Here is a 20,518-nt window from a genome sequence, read left to right as displayed (position 1 = left end):
GTCATGTACACAATCATACACGGTACAACATGTAATGAAATGCTTTGTATGGCTGTCCTAAAAAAAGCCACTAGCAGAGGAAAGAATAAAGATCTCAAAAATATATATAAAATAAAACCAGAGAAATAAAATATAATCAGAAACAGAAGTAGTGTAATCAAACATGCAGTCCCAATGCTAGTTTTCCATTTTCATACCACTAGCATGGCTCAGATCATACTGTATGTAGTGTGATGCAGTGATGTGCATGAAAGCTGCACTTTCTAACTCGTGTGTTTGTAACTCATTCTTCTTGTCCATTATGTGATTTTTACGTTTTTAAACATCAACGAGGCGTATAACTTACTAAATAGTATGTTAAAACACAAGCACAGCTGTGAGCTGTATACTCAGCACTGCAATTTTCCCCTGATTCAACTGTAGTAGCACAGACGAACATAAGGTGGCGCTGCGGGATAAAATACAATTAAATAAATATCGTAAAATAAGCAACAGTTTAACTGAATTGTAGAATAAATGTCCTGTTCATTACACATTCATATATATGTATATCAATATTCATTTATATAGCTATCAGTCAGATGTTACACACTTCCTTTACAGTGATATAAAGGCAAACAGATTGCATTTCTCCACTTTAAATCTATTCACCAGGGCACTCATGGGTCCAGAGACATGACGTCACACTGCTTTACCATGGTGCTATACGATTGTCCAGAGAAGGAGCTCTGTTACACCACAGGATTCAGTTAACCAAGCAGAGTCAAATCTTTGGCTTTTATTACTTATACAACAGAGATGATCAACAGGTAATGAAAGATTTTCTACAACTGCAAACAAATCTCCCAATGAACACAACATCCATAAACCTCAACCTCAAGGTGTGCATCACACAATTCAATAAAAAGTTCAGAGTGGGTTTTTTTTTTTTTTAAACTTTCCTGCAGCCAGTGGGATATGAAGCCACTTTACATTGTGAAGTTCAACACAATTGAATATGTACTCTGTAATATACTGGTTTTATATAATTGCGAATTCTGTATAAGGTGAGACTACCTGAATATTTTCCTTTGCTATATTTAGATTACATTAATCACTTGCTGAATCTCTGTCTCTCTCTCTCTCTCTCTCTCTCTCTCTCTCTCTCTGTTTGTGTGTGTGTGATTCACTTTAGTCCAGCACTTTCCTTGGTTGTATCTAGGGGTGTGTGTGTGTGTGTGTGTGTGTGTGTGTGTGTGTGTGTGTGTGTGTGTGTGTGTGTGTGTGTGTGTGTGTGTGTGTGTGTGTGTGTGTGTGAGAGACAGTGAACACTAACAGTAGTCTAGCCGGCTGAGTGAGTGTATTTGAGGCGGTTTCCCTCTGAGGGGCGGTGAAAGCGTGCAGCATGAGATACACCCAGCGCCTGAGGCTACTGAAGCGCTCACACATCCACAGTTGCTTCCTCACTGACTCTGGGAATCACATAGTTGTACAGAGACTCGCTATATTACAGCGGAATTTTATTCAATTCTCGAGGATTTTTGGCAGGAATCTGCTTTTCCCCCTCAGTTTTATTAAATCCAGCGCGTGCGGTTCAATCAGCGCTGATCTCATCAGGTAAGTTTTATTGTGTTTTATTTCATTTTAGCGTTTCATTGTCTTCACCTGGCTAGGAAGAGGAATATCAAGAGACATGTTAAGTAATTCATTGTATGAAGTTTAGGATATCAAGAGAAAATAGAATTAGTTTGTAAACAAACAAACGTGAGCGTTTCACTCGCGCTCTTCTGTTTTCACCACAATGACGTGAAAACACGCTTTATTCACGTGGTGACTGATGCCGTCTTATTGTATGAAACTAAGAGGGCAGGGTGATGAACTTCTCTCTCTCTCTCTCTCTCTCTCTCTCTCACTCACTCACTCACACACACACACACACACACACACACACACACACACACACACACACACACACACACACACACACAGGGGACCAGCAGCCATTCAAGAGGGCAAGAAAGGGATGTTTGATTGAGTTATTGTGAAGCACAGGACGTCACACAACAACAAACAAAGTGTAGTTTACAAATCTAAATTCTGTACTGAAGGATCATTTTTGCAGGTCAGGTACTACAGACACGGATATGTAAACACATGGAAATAAAGGGTGTGATATGTAAACGCATCTCTTTAACTAATCCCTAAACATCTGTGTGTGAGTGTGTTATTTTATCATCACTGTAATAGCATTTGAGCATATGATGATGTGACCATATCATGCAGTCGTTCTCTCTGGGATTAATTAAGTGTGTTAGAACAGACATCAGACTGCTTGCTCAGTACTTAATGCTTAGTGTTTAAATTGAGTATTGAGGGCTGAGTAGTGGGGGTTAAAGTTTTATGCCACTCCTAAGACTTGAACTCAGTCTTTCAGTGATTAGTATAAAACTTAAACCCTGACTACCATTATGATTACTAAATGATTAGTCTTAATTATTTATTCATTTGTTTGTATTTATTTACTTGTTCTGTTTATTTACATCGTCAATTTTAATTATCTTTTGATTTCATAATTATTTTTGTTGGTCTTTCTATTCTGTTTATTTATATGTATTAATTATTCAGGTTTTGTTTATTTGTTAATTCTATGTTTTATGATTACTTTGTTTGTGCTAGTTATTTAATTGATTTGTTTCTGTTATAATTTGGATAAATCTAACATGTTTCCAAAATAACAATAATACTATTAATACTATTACTAATGAGAGGCTTGGGGAAGTTTTTCATTTAGGGAAAGCTTCTTCTGTTACTGTAAGCAATCAAACAGGAAGAATAACATTCTCTTATCTACAAACTTCCTGATAAATACTGACAATCTCAACACTATTATTTTTAAGATGACTTCCACACTATGACACTCTGGGACACCGGATCATGTACCTCAACAATCATCAACAACAACAACAATAAAATGAAGCCCAAATATTTGCTAATTTAACAGTAGAACTGACAGACTACTGCTTTACACAAGCACACAGTGCTCCTGGAAATATATCCACAGTCTGCAGAATGCTTGATGATTAAAAACACTAAGCATCACATTTAAATGTGGCATCTTGGTGCTTTGCATGTAACGCTGCGGTGATGCAATACATCTTCAGACACACTGCTCTCGCTATTTTCTATTACTAACAATCCAACTTAGACCACTACTTTGATTTGATGCACACAAGAGCACTGAATCTTGTGTGACGTAAATGCTAGTAAGCGGTTAGGGATGACTTATAGAGCAGCTACACCGTGTTTTTTGTACTTAGAGTGACAAACACAATCACAGTGAGGAAGTGAAGTCTGTGACCGCTACTACGTCTTCCTAGTGGGCAATGATTTACAGTAGCTGGAATTAAGCTGGAGTATCACGTCAGGCTTTTAGCCACAACACTTCCTACAACTATGCAGAACTTTCTAGAGCAGCTTTACTGTGGTTGTTGATTGTTGTGCTTGTTCTTCTCACACTACAGCAGTTTACTAAAGAGCAACACCATTCTTTATGAATGACTGCCATGTCATTTAATGTGGAAAGTCCACAAAACAAGTTGGGTCTTGTTCTTTTTGACTTTCTAGCAGCTCAGTGGCAAACAAAACCCAGCACAAGTTCTAGCCTAAGGATCAAGCAAGGCCACATTTATCCTGAGGGCAACATGTCCAGCTCCCCTACCTTTTTTTTCAAAATAAACAGAAGAGAACAGATTAATAAAGCATGAGATTTATAATATAATAAAGTGTGTCTGTATGTGAACATGTTATGTTGAAACCGGTACATATGAACAAGTGTCTAACATTAGTATGAAGTCTAATCCAATAAGAAATAACGTTAATGTACCAGATTTTCCCCCCTACATTGTTTATCAGACGTTTTTATGAGTACTTATCAAACAGGATTGTAGAGCTAGGTGGTGGGAACAGCTGAAGACAAGCACCAACATGATTAGCTGTGTTTTTGTAGCTGAACATGGAGTAAGCAGGTGATCTGGGAATAGGATCATTCCTGATAACATCCCCAGCTTGTAAAGCCACAGGATTAGCAGTAACAGAGTTTGCTCAGTGAGATGATTATTGCGTTGTCTTTGAGGGTCTTTGTGATTTTTTGGGAGACTGGGAAGAGAATAGGAATGTTGTGATGAGTCGGGACTCATCCAGGAACTTAATAAACACGAAGGGCTTCCGCTGCACTGAAGTTTGGATGATTGGTGATTCACAGCTCAAACTGTAAAAGAGGCATCACGTAGCATGTTTATTTTGTTAAACATTATGTAATGGGGAAGTTCTGCATTTATATACTGTAGGTTTTTTCATTTGACTAGTAGGTCCATGCAAATGTCAATTTGATGTCTTGATAATTGCCTTTCCTTTTCCTGTAATTCTTTCATTTACAATATTCTCATGACATCTAGACACACTACTGTGCAAGACTCTTATTCTTTACTGCATGTTTTGCTATATGTGTTCATTTCATGACTTCTTTGTTATTGAGGAATAACAAAAACATTTCAGATTCCCCAACAAAACAAAAACACATTTACCAATTTTTAGAAAAATGTAGGCTGTCCCATTTAAATATTGGCTTTGCATAGTTTATTTATTTTTTTTTTTTACCATTCTCTTCTCTATTTTTTAATGTAAAATGTAACTCATCTATTTTTTTAAAACTGCATAACAGCATAAATCAATGTGCTGACACTGGAGACTCCGTCCAGAAATGCCTGTATTCAGATACAATCCTGCTGTGTGAAGCTGCTTTACTGTCAGAGCTTCTGTTATAGCATATTAATCAAAACCTTCTGACCAATCACACGTGACCGCATGTAAAATAAGGAAGGCAGCCATTCAGCTCTGTGAATGGAATCGGACACCTGGCCCAAAACATTTCCTCATTTTCTGCCCTTTCAGAGGGAACATGGTGTGTTCATGCAACAAAAAAGGTTCAGGCAGCTTTTAACTGGTTGACATTTACTTTTTCTTTTTTTTTTTTCTCAGTTTAGTCCAAATCTCTGACCAAGCAGGAGGCCTTCTCCCTTTAGCAGAACCAACTGACGAGGAATTTGGCAGGAACACACTACCTGAGGGATGAATGAGGTAAGGAACTGTGTGTGTGTGTGTGTGTGTGTGTGTGTGTGTGTGTGTGTGTGTGTGTGTGTGTTTTCCATCAGAAACAGGGATCTCTTTTAGGAGTCCTGTTGAAGTTTTTAACATAATCTCTAGTCCTGTATTCAGAAACCTGAGTGGTCTTCATTCAATATGTTCTCAGCTCACAAGGACAGTGAGAGGTAAAGATCTTGATTTATTTCACATTTACTATTCTGTGAAGCTTGAACTCTGCTTTAGTCATTCCATCATTTTGTGGCCAGTTAGAAAGATAAAGTAAGTATGAAACAAGAAACCATAATATTTTATTCTTGGGAAAGAAGTAAGAAAGCTGGAGCAGAAGGGAAACTGGGGCACAAGGAACTGACAACTGGAAAATATGGGAAGTGGAAAACAAAGCAGTATGAAAACAGTTAAACGTGCAAAATAGGATAACTGGGTAATCATAAACCCAGAACACTTGTTAGACAGGAAAGTTAGGGAATAGGACAACTGTAAAACTGGGTGAGCTAACAAACCTGGGAACACTCAGAGAATATGAGGCAAGTTTCCACTGTGGGGCCGTTTTCAAGGAACTATTAAGAATGAACTTTTACTTCATTTTTCTCTTTTTCAATTGAATTGATCTCTCTTCATTATCTGGTTATTTCTTCTCCTTTAATAACACTGTTTCATAATAACTCACTGTACTTCAGTCCTGCTGCTCTCATCTCTTATGTCTCTCAAGACATGCAGTAGTTTCGTGTCTATTTGCTTTCTATTCAACATGTTTATATTGCTTTGGAGCTGTGTAGAGGTTTACACTTTTTCAGCAGCATTATATAATAATGCTTATTTGGTTGTCATTTTTCTTTTCAAATCGCTCCTAGGTTTCCACCACATTATTAAAACGCTGTCGCCTGGTCAGAGCTGAGACGGACCCGGTTTCTAGCAGTAACACTTCCCTCAGTCACGATGCTTCAGGGGACAAGGAATCAGTGTTCCCTCTATCGTCGGTGGCCGGTATCCTGGATGCAGAGGAGAACAGTGTTCCTGCTGCCACACGGACAGAGACCAAGCCCAATCTTCGCAACAAGTTCCAGGGAGCCTTCAAGAAGGGCATCACTAACCCCATGGACCGGCTTGAATCCACCATCTATGAGGCCCCGGGGAACACAGGCCCCAAACAGGCCCCTATGGACTCGCTGTTCGACTACGGCACATATCGTGCTGCCAATAATCCCAAATGGCGCAGGAAGAAGCTTGCTCGTGGGTGAGGAGGATAAAGGATTCCAGACAGATATTTGATGTACGATGATGCAGTGTGATGTGCAGTTAGAGTGAACAGGGCATTATGGTGTCGTGGATAATCTGTATTCTCCCTCAGCTGGGGTTGAAATTCAGATCTGTTGCTTCTCTTAACCCTCAGAAGACAAACAGCTAAAATTACACTGTATGATCAAGACAGATTTTAGTAGCTAAGCTGCCTTCTCACAGATGAAACATATTTGGAGGCAATAAAGATACCAGTATGATGCATCTGGTGGTGTGTAGAGGTGCTAGATCTCCAGCAGCATGGCTGGAGTTACACTGTTTAAAAGAGTAAATAGTGAATATGCTGCCGTTTAGGATGGCTACAGCTACACTGCTGTATTTATACTATAGGTGCGGCCCGTGTTGTTGTTTCCTTGCTACCTCTTGAGGGAATGTTTATACAGTTTGGCTGTTAGTTTTTCCTCCTCATACACAGGTTTATTGAAGAAGCTGCTCAGTTAGTGACGATCATCTGTTTAGGACTATAAGATGACTTTTGTGCATCGTCTGCCAGTATCTAGATAGAAAACATAAATCTCAAATTTTGGGATTTTTGCGATCACAGAGACGGCAGATTTGGGAGGTCATTAAACATGTGTCTTCACTTGCAGGAGTTTAGAGAAGAACCCACGGCTTGCGATTTCACAGATTTAAGCAGTTCAATCCATAAAAAGCATTACAAAAACTTGCATTATAAATAAAAAAGCTGCAGCAAAATCCTGAAGGGAGTGAAATCTACAGTAAATCATAAATGAGGAAACCTTTAGTTTCAGGACACTAGATTTGGGAAGTATTAATTGTTTGTTTCTAAAGTTCCACAACTGAAAATGAATATTCACCAGATTGCTCACATTGTGTCCTTCTCTCACAGGAACACAGACAACGTGGTGTCCTGTGATGAGCTCAGCTTGGATCCTCCGAGGGTTCTGAAGTTGTTTAATCGCACGGTACTGTTCGATGCTGTATCTCGGGCAGATCCGGATGCTCTGGATGGACTGCTGGAGTTCCTGCAGAGTCACAACAAGAGACTAACGGACGAGGAGTTCAGAGGTGAAGCACAGACTTAATTAATGTTAATACACCTACAAAGTGACCCATGGGGCCAGTGAGCAGAAAAGAAAGCTAAATATGGCTCATAAGTTTACATACTGAGATGATTTGAAGGTGTTTGGTCTGGGCAGGAGCTAGAACAGGACAGAAACAGGAAGCAGGAAGTATGCTGATGAGACAGGAAGTGTAAAGAAATGGACACAGGACTCAGACAGTAGGTAGTGTGTTTGTTGTCTTAAAGTTTACATGGGAAGCACAAATAATTATTTATAAATATTATCTTTGGCATCAGCACTTCTGACTTTCTGAACTTTTTCGCATGTTTAACAGAACAGACACAAGCTGCAGTATTCCATCTAGCAGGAAATTCCATTCTGTCTTATCTCTGTCCTTTCACCCCTGTGTCAGTCTGTAATCTGTTATGACTGAGTAGGTCCCATTAAAACACCGCTTCCGTCCTCAAAGGATTGTGGGAACTTAACAAAGTGAAGTGAAAAGTCACAGCTAAGGGTCTCTCTGCTCTGAATTGTCTCACACTCATGTTCTGGCATTTCATCCTGCCCTGGAAGAGTAAACAGTGGAGGCTCCAGTCTGACCTTTTAGACCAGAGGTTGTCACCCCCATGAATTTAAGCAGTGTTTGTTTTTCTGCACAAGATGCTTGCTGGATCGTGCCGATCGATGATGTAATCTGATCTAATGTCATTCTAAATGATTTGGAAATGATACAAATTGGGGAAAATTTCATGGGGACCTGAAATTTTCTGAAACCTGAAAAGATGTCTGAATCCCACAGTGTAAAATAAACTTAAAAAAGTGACATGATCACAGCTGGAAATGTGTATCAGGGTTCTTCAAGCTCCTGTGAGCATTTACTTTCATGTGCTCTGTGGAACCAGTGAGCTTCCTGTCTGCAGAATGGTCTGACAGTACAGCTGTTAATGCACCTGTGGGATAGGTCTCGTCATTACAGAACATCTAATAAGCGAGTTAAAATGATCTGCTGAGTAACATGTACACGTTATCTGACTGTATGTTTCTGTGTAGAGCCGTCCACAGGGAAAACGTGTCTTCTGAAAGCTCTGCTGAATTTATACGGTGGGAGGAACAACACCATCCCGTTGTTGCTGGACGTCGCTGAGCAGACGGGGAACCTGCATGAGTTCGTCAACACACCCTTCAGAGACCTCTACTACCGGGGTAAGGAGAGAGCACACAGAACTGGTGACATATCCTCAGCCAAAAATGAATGTAGCAATACTAGGGTAAAAAAAACATACATTTGAAATCTCCAAGATTTCATCATATCAGAATGTTCTGGGTGCAGAAGCCACACCCCCTTCACTGAGACTGACAGCTGCAAAGGCCACACCCACGGCTTTTAACAGAGGTCTTCACCTTATCACTGATTACACCCTGAGTGCAGTAATATAAACCTGTGTGTTGTGGCTGCACTGCTGTCAGAGCTGCAGTTATAGAGAATTAATCAACGACCAATCAGGATTCAGAATCCAGCAGCAGCGTAGTTTAAGGCGAATGCTGAAAATTCTGTGGGAATTTAAACGCGTTCACCTACACGTGCCACGCTGGCATTTTATTCTTTGTGTGTGTGGTTTGTTGGTTTGTGAAAGAGCTGCTGTTGTCGTTAGTCTCCACCCTGCACTAATCTTAACAGCACACACACGTCTGTGTGTTTCATGATGCACCAATCCAGCTCAAACCCTAGTTTCCCAGTGACACACCCAGTCTGATGATGTCACTTCTCTTCCTGAGGTTCAGGTCCATTCATTCAGTTTTAGAGGGTGTATGTGTATATGGTAGTGTACACCAGTCCATGATTTCATATATCTGGTGACACCACAGTGCTGCTGAATCCTGATTGGTCAGAAGGTGTGGTCAGGAAAGAAGTACAGCTGTAAACTCATAGGGTTATATTCATGCACTCCTTCTTGTTTCTATAGCAACAGCTCAGGTTTCTGACATGGTGTTCACTCAAGTGAAGTTTGTTACATGGTCATCACTGTAAGGAAATACAGCTTACCCAGAATGCACTGGAAATCTTTTCATTTTTAAATGACAGCAGTTATATAGTGTATATGCAGCAGATTTAATCTGCTTCACTTTGGTAATTAATCACAAAATGTGTCCAGATTGCTGATGTCATTTCCTGTTCATGCCATTCAGTATTACCTCTTTATCAGCTGTAAAGATGTAGTTGTTTATTTGGTTTTCTTTCAGGGTTGCTCTATGGTGGTGTTTATTTACCATGTGTGTGTGTGCCTGTGTGCGTGTGTGTGTGTGTGCTGCAGGTCAGACAGCTCTGCACATTGCCATCGAGCGACGCTGTAAACACTACACTGAGCTGCTGGTGGAGAAAGAAGCAGATGTTCATGCTCAGGCTCGGGGACGATTCTTCCAGCCCCGAGATGAGGGGGGATATTTTTACTTTGGTAAACCTCCATCTTCACTTCTCCGTGTATGAGGAACAGCAGTATTGTTATTGAGGAAAAGTGAATAAAGAGGAAAAAACATGAAGTTGATGAAGGAGAGGAGTTAGACATCAGACAGTGATCAGAACCCAAAAGGTGCTTTAATTCAGGGAATCTGGGGAATATTTCAAGCTATTTAACAGGAATGTGTTAATGAACTGAACAGTAAAATGTGCAGTACCAGAGAGCTACAGAATGAAAGAACTTTAGTTACTGAGGACAAATTGTTGGAGCATGTTATTAGGTCATTTATTGGCCTTGAATCTTAGCTTATTTTAGCTGCTCCACCCTTACGGCAGGAGGACAGTTCAGTCTTTCAGGAGCAGTGTGACTTCATGTCCTAAACTAATCCAGCTCAGCATGTGAAAGGTACGTCTGTTTTGAGGCTCAGCGTGTTCGCCTCCTGCTGGTAAAGGTGTGCTAGTACAACCTTTTATTTTTACTGACAATAAATCAATGTGAATCTCAGATCTCGAAAAAGCTTCAAAGACAGGAGCGGTTTATTTTATTTTAACTCCAGCTGTTGGATTTTATCAGCCACTTAAAAATATTTTAAATGGCTGTCTTAATAAAAAGTGTTTCTTATAGGTGTGTGGGTCTTTGGGTGTGTGTGTGTGATTATCCAGGTGAACTCCCTCTCTCGTTGGCCAGCTGCACTAACCAGCCTGCCATGGTACAATATCTGATCGAGAACAGCCACAAGAAAGCAGATCTGCGGCGTCAGGACTCACGTGGCAACACGGTCCTGCATGCGCTCGTGCACGTGGCAGACAACACGCGTGAAAACACACGTTTCGTCACTAAGATGTACGACCTGCTGCTTATCAAGAGCGCAAAGCTTTACCCAGAAAGCAACCTGGAGCAGGTGCTCAACAATGACGGCATGTCACCGCTCATGATGGCCGCCAAACTCGGCAAGATCGGGGTGAGACCTCGTAGTTGTATCACCTGTAGCAACATGGAGATTAAAAACTGTGCTCATAAATACACTGATGGATTGCTTTAAAAAATAATTGCTGACTCATAGTCATAGTTTAAATGTTTTACAGTCTAATATTTGATTTTGTGTAGCACTATAGTTACTGGTGTATAGTGTCTTAGCTATATAAAAGATGACTGATAGCAGTATAGTCAGTGGGTTATAGTACAGTATAGTACAGTATATATACAGCTGTACAGGAGAAGATTAGATGCTCTAAATGCTTTCATTTAAATGTGATGTTTCTCTATTGCAGGTTTTTCAGCACATAATTCGGAGAGAAATAAAAGATGATGAGGTGCGTCACCTGTGCAGGAAGTTTAAGGACTGGGCGTATGGACCCGTTTACTCGTCTCTCTATGACCTGTCTTATCTGGACACCTGTGGCGAGGATGTCTCTGTGTTGGAGATCCTCGTCTATAACAGCAGGATCGAGGTAACTGATGAGAAACACAAAGATACACAGGAGTGAAAAAATGTATATCTCAAGATGTTAAACGAACAGAAATCCAGCTGTTTTTATTTCAGTTGAGTTATATATTTATAGCTCCTTCATGACAATAGAGAGCTGAGACTTGAGACAGAGGACACTTTTAAGACTTATTCTCATCATTCACAAGTCTGTACTCAGTAAACTAGGGGATGGTTTAAAAAGCCTAAGGAAAAGTGAAAACCTAAGGATTATTAAGTACAGACAGAGTGTCCCTGGAAGACTAGTAGTGAGGATTCTCTGTTCTCACTGCTGCAGATTGACTCCCAGTGCTGGTCTCAGCTCAGATAAACTGGGGAGAGGTGTGTAAGGGTTCTGTCAGTGCGAAAACGTGTGCCAATATTCAAATGTGTGGATCAGGATGGTGTGCTGCGGTCCCAAACATTTCAGCACCCAGAAGAGGGGCAAAAAAAATGAAGCCATGACAGATTAGGGGGAAAAGAACATTTTTGAATCAGAGAAAATCATTTTGTCTCAAATTCATAATCTGAGAATTCTGAAATGTTTTTAAACAAATAAACAAACAGAAAACAAATAAAATAAATTAAAATCAAGAAAAAACATTTAAGAAACTGTCTTCTTTCTGAGGCACAGGGACAAAGCAAGGAATTTGTACTCATGTTTACGTGTAATGATATTGCTTATGCAGAACCGTCACGAGATGTTGGCCGTGGAGCCAATTAATGAGCTGCTGAGGGCAAAATGGCAGAAATTTGCCTCCATGACGTTTTACATCAGCGTGGTGTCGTACCTCATCACCATGATCGCCTTCACACTCGTCGCCTACTACCGTCCTTCAGGAAGCACGGTGAGCACCATAAACACACACTACATGTTCACAGATCTGTGTGTGTTTGTGTTAACGGTTCAAATCCCTCCTCAGCCTCCATATCCATACGTAACTACAGGAGATAAACTGCGTCTGGCAGGAGAATTGATCACATTCGGCTCTGGACTGTTTTTCTTCATAAGTAACGTGAGTCTCTCTTACACACACAATACATACTCTCACAAGTGAATAAGCTTTAAAGGATATCAAACATTCACTTCATCACACCAAGTGAATGTTTGATATTCAAGTGAATGTTTCTCCCTAATGACCAAATCAGAGGTGACGGTGGCAAGAATATAAACTCCATATGAGGAGGAAACCTAGAGAAAAGCTAGACTCAGAAAGAAAGACATCCCCAAACTCATGATGAATTCTCTACACTGGAAGGAGCTACACTAGTCCTGATGTTCCCGTACAAACCTATAGACGTTAACACAAGACACATGCCCTGACTGATTTAGCTCGAACGGAATTATACGATAGCATTTTTTTGGCAAATCCCATCCTTAAACTCTATTGTTTTGTTACTTTTATTTTACTTCTGCTGGAATTTCTTTCTCTCTTTCAGATAAAGGACCTGTTTCTGAAGAAATGTCCGGCAGTCAGCTCTTTGTTTATTGATGGATCCTTTCAACTCCTCTAGTAAGACAGAAACACACACACACACACACACACACACACACCCGATAGAGAGAGAGATACATATACACACACTTTATGACACGTGTGTGTTTGTGGGTAGTTTTCTGTACTCAGTGCTGGTGTTGGTGACGGTGGCTCTGTACCTGGCCGGAGTGCAGCACTACGTGATGGTGATGGTGTGTGCGCTGGTCTTAGGATGGATGAACACACTCTATTTCACCAGAGGCTTCAAACTCACTGGCACATACAGCATCATGATCCAGAAGGTACACGCACACACACACAAAGTACTGTTAATCATTCACATAATAAGTTATATAAATTCTATATATTTAATAATGATTTAATAGTTAAATTACTTAAATCATACGAATTAGGTCATATTTTATAACAATGAAGTTGATGTTTTGTTGGAATATTTTACAGTTTTTTACTACAATATGTTATTTTCTAATGAAATGATTTACTAATCTTGATATTAATACCCACTGATTACATGACAGTTATACTCATGTGGGTTAATACAGTGTTTCTGTAACAAACAGCTTCCATACCAAACACTGTTCAAAACACAGCAGGGTCAAATGTCCAGCTTTCAGAAAAAACATCAAGATAAAAAGGATTTAAAGGCAAAAACAGGACAAGACAGGACAAGACAAGATACAGAATATATCTATCAAAATAAACAGTGCAGGAGTCACATGAAGTGAAGTGGTTAAAATTAAGGTGAAGATGCCCCCTGGTGGTCTGGATAGGTAAAAATAAATCCAGGTTGAAATCCAGTCAACCCAGCAACTGGAACTCCAGTGTAATTGTTAGGATAAATGAAAATGCAAACATAACTGTAAGTCATAAAAGCAGGTCAGTAGGTCAGGTCAGTAGCCCCAGTCAGCCCCAATGCTAGTGCTAAGGCTCAGGGTTACACTTTCTGCTCAATATCTCATGAGCCTTGAGTCCTACAAACAACAATCCTTTTCAACTGGTTCCTTGAGTTCTCCGAAACTGAATTGGTTAGATAACAGTTTGTCAGGAGCCATAATTGTGATCGAGCTGGTGATATTTGTGTATTTTGTGTGGATCAAAGTGGATTTTTGATGATGATCTAATTACTTTTTATTACAATCGTTTGTCAGGATCAACACTGTATTATCGTCACATATGTTGAACGGAAGGTTTGGGAAGGAACCTACTTCTGTCTAATGTGAGCTCACTCAAAGTGGCCACTAGAGGGAGCTCTTCATGTTTGTGCACACAAAAACAATAGTGTAGGAGAATATATTGTACAGTAAAAAGCGTTTTGCAGGTTTATTTTGTTCAAAGTATAAGGAAACAGACTTTTGGCCGTTTACCTTAATCCATTCAAATCTCTGCTTGTTATTATTTGTTGCCTTATGTATAATTAATGCATGTTGCTCTGCTCCCTCACTGTTTTATTATATGGTGTAGATTCTGTTTAAAGATCTATTTCGCTTCTTGTTGGTCTATGTCCTCTTCATGATCGGCTACGCCTCAGGTAAGGAAAACAATGATGCATGTTATAAATAATACAGTTATTTAGCACAGACAACACTAACTCTCGTATTCTTGACTGTTCTCTTCTCTGTTAGCTCTGGTGTCTCTGCTCAATCCGTGTCCCCCCAACACCACAGACACTACCTGGGACATCACAGTAAAGTCGTACTGCAGAGACACAGTAGCTTTCAGCACCTTTCTGCTGGACCTGTTCAAACTGACCATCGGGCTGGGAAACCTGGAAGAAATGCTCCAGGGTATGCAGTACCCAGCTGTCTGCCTCATCCTTGCTGTCACTTACATTGTCCTGTCTTTTGTGCTCCTGCTCAACATGCTGATCGCTCTGATGGGTCAGACCGTCACCAAGGTGTCCAAACAGAGCAAGAAGATCTGGAAGCTCCAGGTGAACTTGGAGTGAGCTACACAATGACACCCCAGGAGAATCTGGAAACATTACTGACAGATGTTAATGATCAGTTAGAGGCAATTTCTGTCCAAATTTGCTTTATTATGAACACTCATAACTCACTGAACACTTTATTATGTTCTTAAGAGGTTGACTTGATGAAAACTTTCGCTGATCACACTGAACTGTCTGTGTGATCCTCAGTGGGCCACAACGATCCTAGACATCGAGCGCTCTTTACCTGTGTGTCTGCGCAAAAAGTTCCGTGTGGGTGAAATGGTAACAGTGGGCAAGAACTGGGACGGGACGCCTGATAAACGCTGGTGCTTCAGGTGCGTCCCAAACATGTCTGAAGGTCCTCCTACAGTTATGTAGACAGTAATATTCACATGGTCCTCACAAGTAAATATTTTGCTTGTATTTAAAAATGTGGTAAAAGCAGAGCATTGATTAGCCACAGTCATCATGTTAATGAATTGTCCTCATAAAGTTAGAAAATCCAGTGAAGGTTTGTTTGTTTTCCTCCAGAGTGGATGAGGTGAAATGGTCAGACTGGAACCACAATCTGGGAATCATTAATGAGGATCCAGGACTCAAAGAGCAAAATGAACACGCACATGGCAACACAAAACGACTGCGACGAGGTGGGGCTTGCTCTCTCTCTCTTTTACACACACACACCCACGTTTTCTAAGGCGATTGATTCTGTTGATTCAGTTTCCCGGCTCCTCCCACATCCCAGTTAATCTGGGGCATTTTCATTCAGAAGCTAGCAGAGATGCATTCCAGTCCACAAAGCCCAGAAACACAAGACCATGTTTTTGGGAGAGCTTCACATTCAATATTGGTGGACTAGAATGATCAGAAATATCCAGAGGTTTAAAAAGAATCGTTAACAAAGTCATGTCAAGAAGCTTTTATTGTCATTTCAACCATATATAGCTGTTGGAGTACACAGTGAAATAAGGTGTTTCTCCAGGACCATTGTGCTACATAAAACAAAGACAGAGCTAAGGACTGAGTAAGTAGTAAGAGCCACATAAAGTGCATCTGTGCAACCTGGTGCAAACGGTGCAGGACAGGATAAACAAGACAGACGATACAGTGCAGGACAAAAGACAGTGCAAACAAAACAATACAAGACAAGAGACAATAGAAAGAAACAGTGTAAATACTGTATGTTCAGACAATATTATGTGTGCAGAAATACTGGAATGATAACAGTGTTATAGCAGCAGTTACCGGAGATATTTTGAAGTATTGTGCAAAACAGCAAACGACTGATATGTCAGACAGCGTGTGCAAATAGCAAAAAAGTGTGCAAAAAACAGCATGTAAAAAGATCGATGGATATATATTGGAAGTGTGTGATGTGCATGTGAGTGTTGTGCAGTTCAGTTACTAAGAAGTCTTGTTGATGGCTTGTGGAAAGAAACTGTTACACAGTCTGGTCGTGAGGGCCTGAATGCTTCGGTACCTTTTTCCAGATGGCAGTAGGGTGAAGAGTGTGTGCGAGGTCATCCAAAATGCTGTTGGCTTTGCGGATGCAGCGTGTGGTGTAAATGTTCCTGATAGAGGGAAGAGAGACTCCATCATCTTTTATCAACATTTAGAGACTGGTTGTTGGCTCTACACCAGGCAGTTAGCTGTTGCACCTCCTCTCTTTATGCTGACTCGTCATTCTTGCTGATGAAACCCACCACGGTCGTGTCATCTGCAAACTTGATAATACAGTTTGATCTGTGCATTGCTGCACAGTCGTGAGTCAGCAGAGTGAACAGCAGTGGACTGAGCATGCAGATCTGAGGGACTCCAGTGTTCATTGTGGTGGTGCTGGAGATGCTGTTCCTAATCTGGACTGACTGAGGTCTCCCAGTCAGAAAGTACAAGATCCAGTTGCATAGGGAGGTGTTCAGTCCCAGCTTCCCAATCAGGTGCTGAGGGATGATGGTATTGAATGCTAAACTAAAGTCTATGAACAGCATTCGTACTGTACGTACGTGTCTTTATTGAAGGGCCGTGGCAATGGCATCGTGGTTTGGACGATATGCAAACTGTACCTGTAACAAGGTAACAAATACTCCTGAACTTTGAACTGTACAATCAGAACAGTTATGTAGCTAATTATGAGTCACCAAAACATTTTTGATCATTTTTCTGGTCTATTTCAAACAGGAATTTCTAAAATGATATTTTTATATGATTTATTTCAAGTGTTTTGATATTGTAGAAAAGGCACTGCTACAAGGCAGAACACAGACAGTACAGGATCACGTTAAGGTCAAGAACAGAGAACAGATTATCATCAACTTTAGTGAACCAAGGAGAAATGCTTGATCAGTTAGCCAGCTAGCTTCATTTAAAAGCCCAAACACAGGCCAGATTCATCTCCAGAAGAAACAAAAGAACTGAGAAAAAAGAGTATTTAGTCTTCGAGGATAGCGGCTCTAGCCGTGAGGCGAGACCAAGGAGGCTAGGCAGCAAGAGGTGACTTCCAGCCGGCCTGTAGGTCGTCGGCTATCCAAAACATACGTGGAGCTGAAATTGACGCTGTCCATTCAGCACCACCGTGGCAGTAGTGGGAGGAGCGCTAATTTAATCTTTTGAAGGCGACGGTACAAGCTCCGCCATAACAATATATACTGATGTATTAATGTCAACAGAACTATGAACCAGGTCCAAAGAGCTCTAAGACACCAGATTTGATCTTGGGGGCACATTCAGCGCCATCATTAAGACATTTAAGCCTTTGGGATTTTTTTCTAAAATGATATTTTTATATGATTTATTTCAAGTGTTATAAATAAAGTACCAAATAAATAAATTCTTTCAAGTGTATAAATAAAGTACCTAAATAAATCAAAAACGGCTCCACGTTCTATATGATCATGTTTTAAATGAAGTAATTTGCTTCATGTCACTATTTGAGCCACAAGTACCTTGTACTGGAGCCTCTGTTTAATCGAGCAGAAGGAATAAACCTGAGTTTTTTGTTTTTTTTTACAAAACACACACAGTATTAATTAACTGTACTCGTGTGTGTGTGTGTGTGTGTGTGTGCGTGTGTGCGCGTGTTACAGATCGCTGGTCCACAGTGGTTCCTCGTGTAATCGAGCTGAACAGAGGCTCCAGAGAACACGTGGTGGAGATGATGGAGCCGCTGAAGAACAGAAACAGTTTTAACTCGAGCTAGAACTGGACTGAACCACAGAGCTGCACTGCAACTATAGATAGAAAAATCACAGAGAGATCAGATGCAGAGCAGAAGACAGAGGACTGGAAACAGGCCATCATCAGGACAGGAGACCAAGTCCACTCCAGTCACTGCACAGGAGAGGAAGTCCACGTTGGCTGTAGGCACTTCATACAGACTTTATTTTAATGAATTTTTTATTGTATATTTAAGTCAAGTAATTTTCAGCATTCTTTCTCAGGGATGTGTCTGGAGATAATATGGATGTTGTTGAGCATTCAGAAAAACAATAAAGACATCATAAGTTTGCAGTAAGGAAATACCAAAGACAACATTCAAGCAGTGATAAATAAATATTTTTCTTGCATTTACTGCTCTTGAGGAAACACAAGGTTTTCATGATGTACTGGGTTAACCTAATTTTATTTATAGTGAAATATTAAAAGAAACAAAGAAACAAAAAAAAAATTAAAAATACAACAGCAATAATTTCCAGCATGTCATAATTAAAATATTATTAGTTTCTTGAACATGACACATTGGTTTAGTCTCATTAGCATTTTTTTGCAATCAAACATCAAAAATGTGTGTAATATCAACAGTAAACACCTGTAGAAGTGAGGAACTGTTAGCTAATAACAGTGTATAGTAAGAGTTTGGTCCAAACAGCATGTTTTTAAATCTTAACATTATGCCTCCTGTTCACAATATGATGTATTTTTCATATCTTGTTCATTTTGGGTTTGCACATCATTTTTTTTTTAATCTTTATATCATGTTGTATGCCTGTACAGTCAGATTCATAAAGGAACCTTTTTTACATTCAAAAAGTCATGTGACTCATTTTTATGTAAAAATATTAATGTAGTTCAGAATCAGGTGATATCTTGTACAGAGTTCCTATAAATGATCAATTAAGACGTTTGCTCTGGAGGCTAATATAACAGATTTTAGAGCTTTATTTTTTGCAGAAGGCTAAAGTTTCCTTCTTATTTATGGGACTCCAAGTAGTACAAATACAATAAATACGTATTAATGAAGCGCATACACGTCTCCAGCATCATTTGTGTTTATGTCTATTACAATTCAGGACTGAACCTGTAGGTGGCAGTAGAGTTTCTGTGATGTGAGGAAGTGGGTTTTATTTTGCTTCTAAGACTTTTTTGATTCAGTATAGAGACAATAAATGTTTGAACTGCTTTACCCAGCAATGATTGTGGCTTATAAGCACACATAGAGGAATATAAACAAAACACTACTTAAGCATTAAACAACATAAATCTTTTCCAACCATCACTAAACTTGAAGTAATGTGATCCTGCCCACACAAGTTTATTTTTATTTTATGTCAACCCCTGATTTGTTAAAATTTCAGAATACATGTAATATTGTTCTACAGTAGATCCGCTTGTTGCCTCGCTAACTGAAACACTGCAATGTTAAAGTGATCTTACACTTAACATGTATTCATACAGTGTGAGGAATCGACTCCTGGCTGTGACGTTGACTCTTGTTCAAGGCCCTGAATCAGTGAATCGACCCTTCAATATGAACAGGATGGTGACCTGACACAGAAGATATCATTTTCACAATATGCATGTTGTGTATCAGCTGCTACACAATGCAGCATTTTTCATAACACAATCTAACATATAATAAATGACAGTGAAATCAGTTATTCGTATTTTCATTATGGATTTGTATCAGTTTATTTAAAACAGCTCAGAGCAACACACTACTATAAACTGCACAGAGCATGATGAATAAGGACTCATGCGACAAAGTATATGAATTGTGAGTGAAACAGCGATAAAAATGAAATAATTAAATAGTCAGTGTGAGGAAACTGTTAGTAGCTACGGACGTTTTTCCTAATTTAGAGCTCCTAACAGTTGGCCAACACACTTCATTCAGTGTAAAAAATTATCTTCAAATATGTAAAATAAGATTCTGTGGTAGTGTTTTCTCAGCTTTATAAAAAGACGTTTTTCATGAATTACTGTCCTTTAAACTGCTTGGTTTGGTTTACAGATTATTTCCTCTTCAGCTAAAGATCAATGTTTACTTTATAGAATAAGAGCACCCTAGTGGGGAACCATGGCATGTAGCGATTATTCTTAATGCTACATGGACACTCATACATGTATTCTTAGAAGAATAGAAGGAGATGTGTGTATGTGTGATATATATATATATAATTGCCGGCCAACTTGGCCTGGGGGGCACGGTGGCTTAGTGGTTAGCACGTTTGCCTCACACCTCCAGGGTTGGGGGGTCGATTCCCGATTCAGGGTTGGGGGCTCGATTCCCGCCTTGTGTGTGTGTAGTTTGCATGTTCTCCCCGTGCCTCGGGGGTTTCCTCCGGGTACTCCGGTTTCCTCCCCCGGTCCATCTCTGGAAAATTGTCCGTAGTGTGTGAGTGCATGAGTGAATGAGAGTGTGTGTGCCCTGCGATGGGTTGGCACTCCGTCCAGGGTGTATCCTGCCTCGATGCCCGATGACGCCTGAG

The 20,518-nt window shown here is 40.0% G+C and overlaps 2 protein-coding genes across 5 annotated transcripts in view; both read left to right on the top strand.

The window, feature by feature from the left end:
* Positions 1-20,518, top strand: part of LOC113647473 (BOLA class I histocompatibility antigen, alpha chain BL3-7-like) — a 189,315-nt gene that overhangs the window by 80,302 nt on the left and 88,495 nt on the right. The window lies entirely within an intron of this gene.
* On the top strand, positions 703-19,054 carry trpv4 (transient receptor potential cation channel, subfamily V, member 4). Of its 4 annotated transcripts, XR_007143911.1 has the most exons (18): positions 1,319-1,596; positions 5,017-5,115; positions 5,994-6,376; positions 7,289-7,467; positions 8,514-8,666; positions 9,776-9,916; positions 10,582-10,880; positions 11,191-11,370; positions 12,074-12,232; positions 12,308-12,400; positions 12,825-12,898; positions 12,999-13,164; positions 14,345-14,411; positions 14,506-14,813; positions 15,021-15,148; positions 15,345-15,460; positions 17,897-18,169; positions 18,251-19,054. XR_007143911.1 is itself a non-coding variant. In XM_047818567.1 (17 exons), the coding sequence occupies exons 2-17, from the start codon at positions 5,107-5,109 to the stop codon at positions 18,007-18,009; spliced, it is 2,568 nt and encodes an 855-aa protein (XP_047674523.1). In that variant the 5' UTR covers positions 703-809; positions 5,017-5,106; the 3' UTR covers positions 18,010-19,054. The 4 variants fall into 4 exon arrangements, 2 of the variants coding, with proteins under 2 accessions (XP_047674523.1, XP_027009987.2); XM_047818567.1 differs by lacking the exon at positions 1,319-1,596 and adding an exon at positions 703-809 and having other exon boundaries at positions 17,897-19,054; XM_027154186.2 differs by having other exon boundaries at positions 17,897-19,054.

The sequence above is a fragment of the Tachysurus fulvidraco genome, chromosome 9 (assembly GCF_022655615.1).
Source record: "Tachysurus fulvidraco isolate hzauxx_2018 chromosome 9, HZAU_PFXX_2.0, whole genome shotgun sequence".
In the NCBI taxonomy this organism is placed as follows: Eukaryota; Metazoa; Chordata; class Actinopteri; order Siluriformes; family Bagridae; genus Tachysurus; species Tachysurus fulvidraco.
This window is presented reverse-complemented; position numbering and strand designations above follow the sequence as displayed.

Coding starts and splice junctions, on each gene's coding strand:
- trpv4 (XM_047818567.1), top strand. Junction 10,881..11,190: donor CCAAACTCGGCAAGATCGGG/GTGAGACCTCGT, acceptor TCTCTATTGCAG/GTTTTTCAGCACATAATTCG. Junction 13,165..14,344: donor ACAGCATCATGATCCAGAAG/GTACACGCACAC, acceptor TATATGGTGTAG/ATTCTGTTTAAAGATCTATT.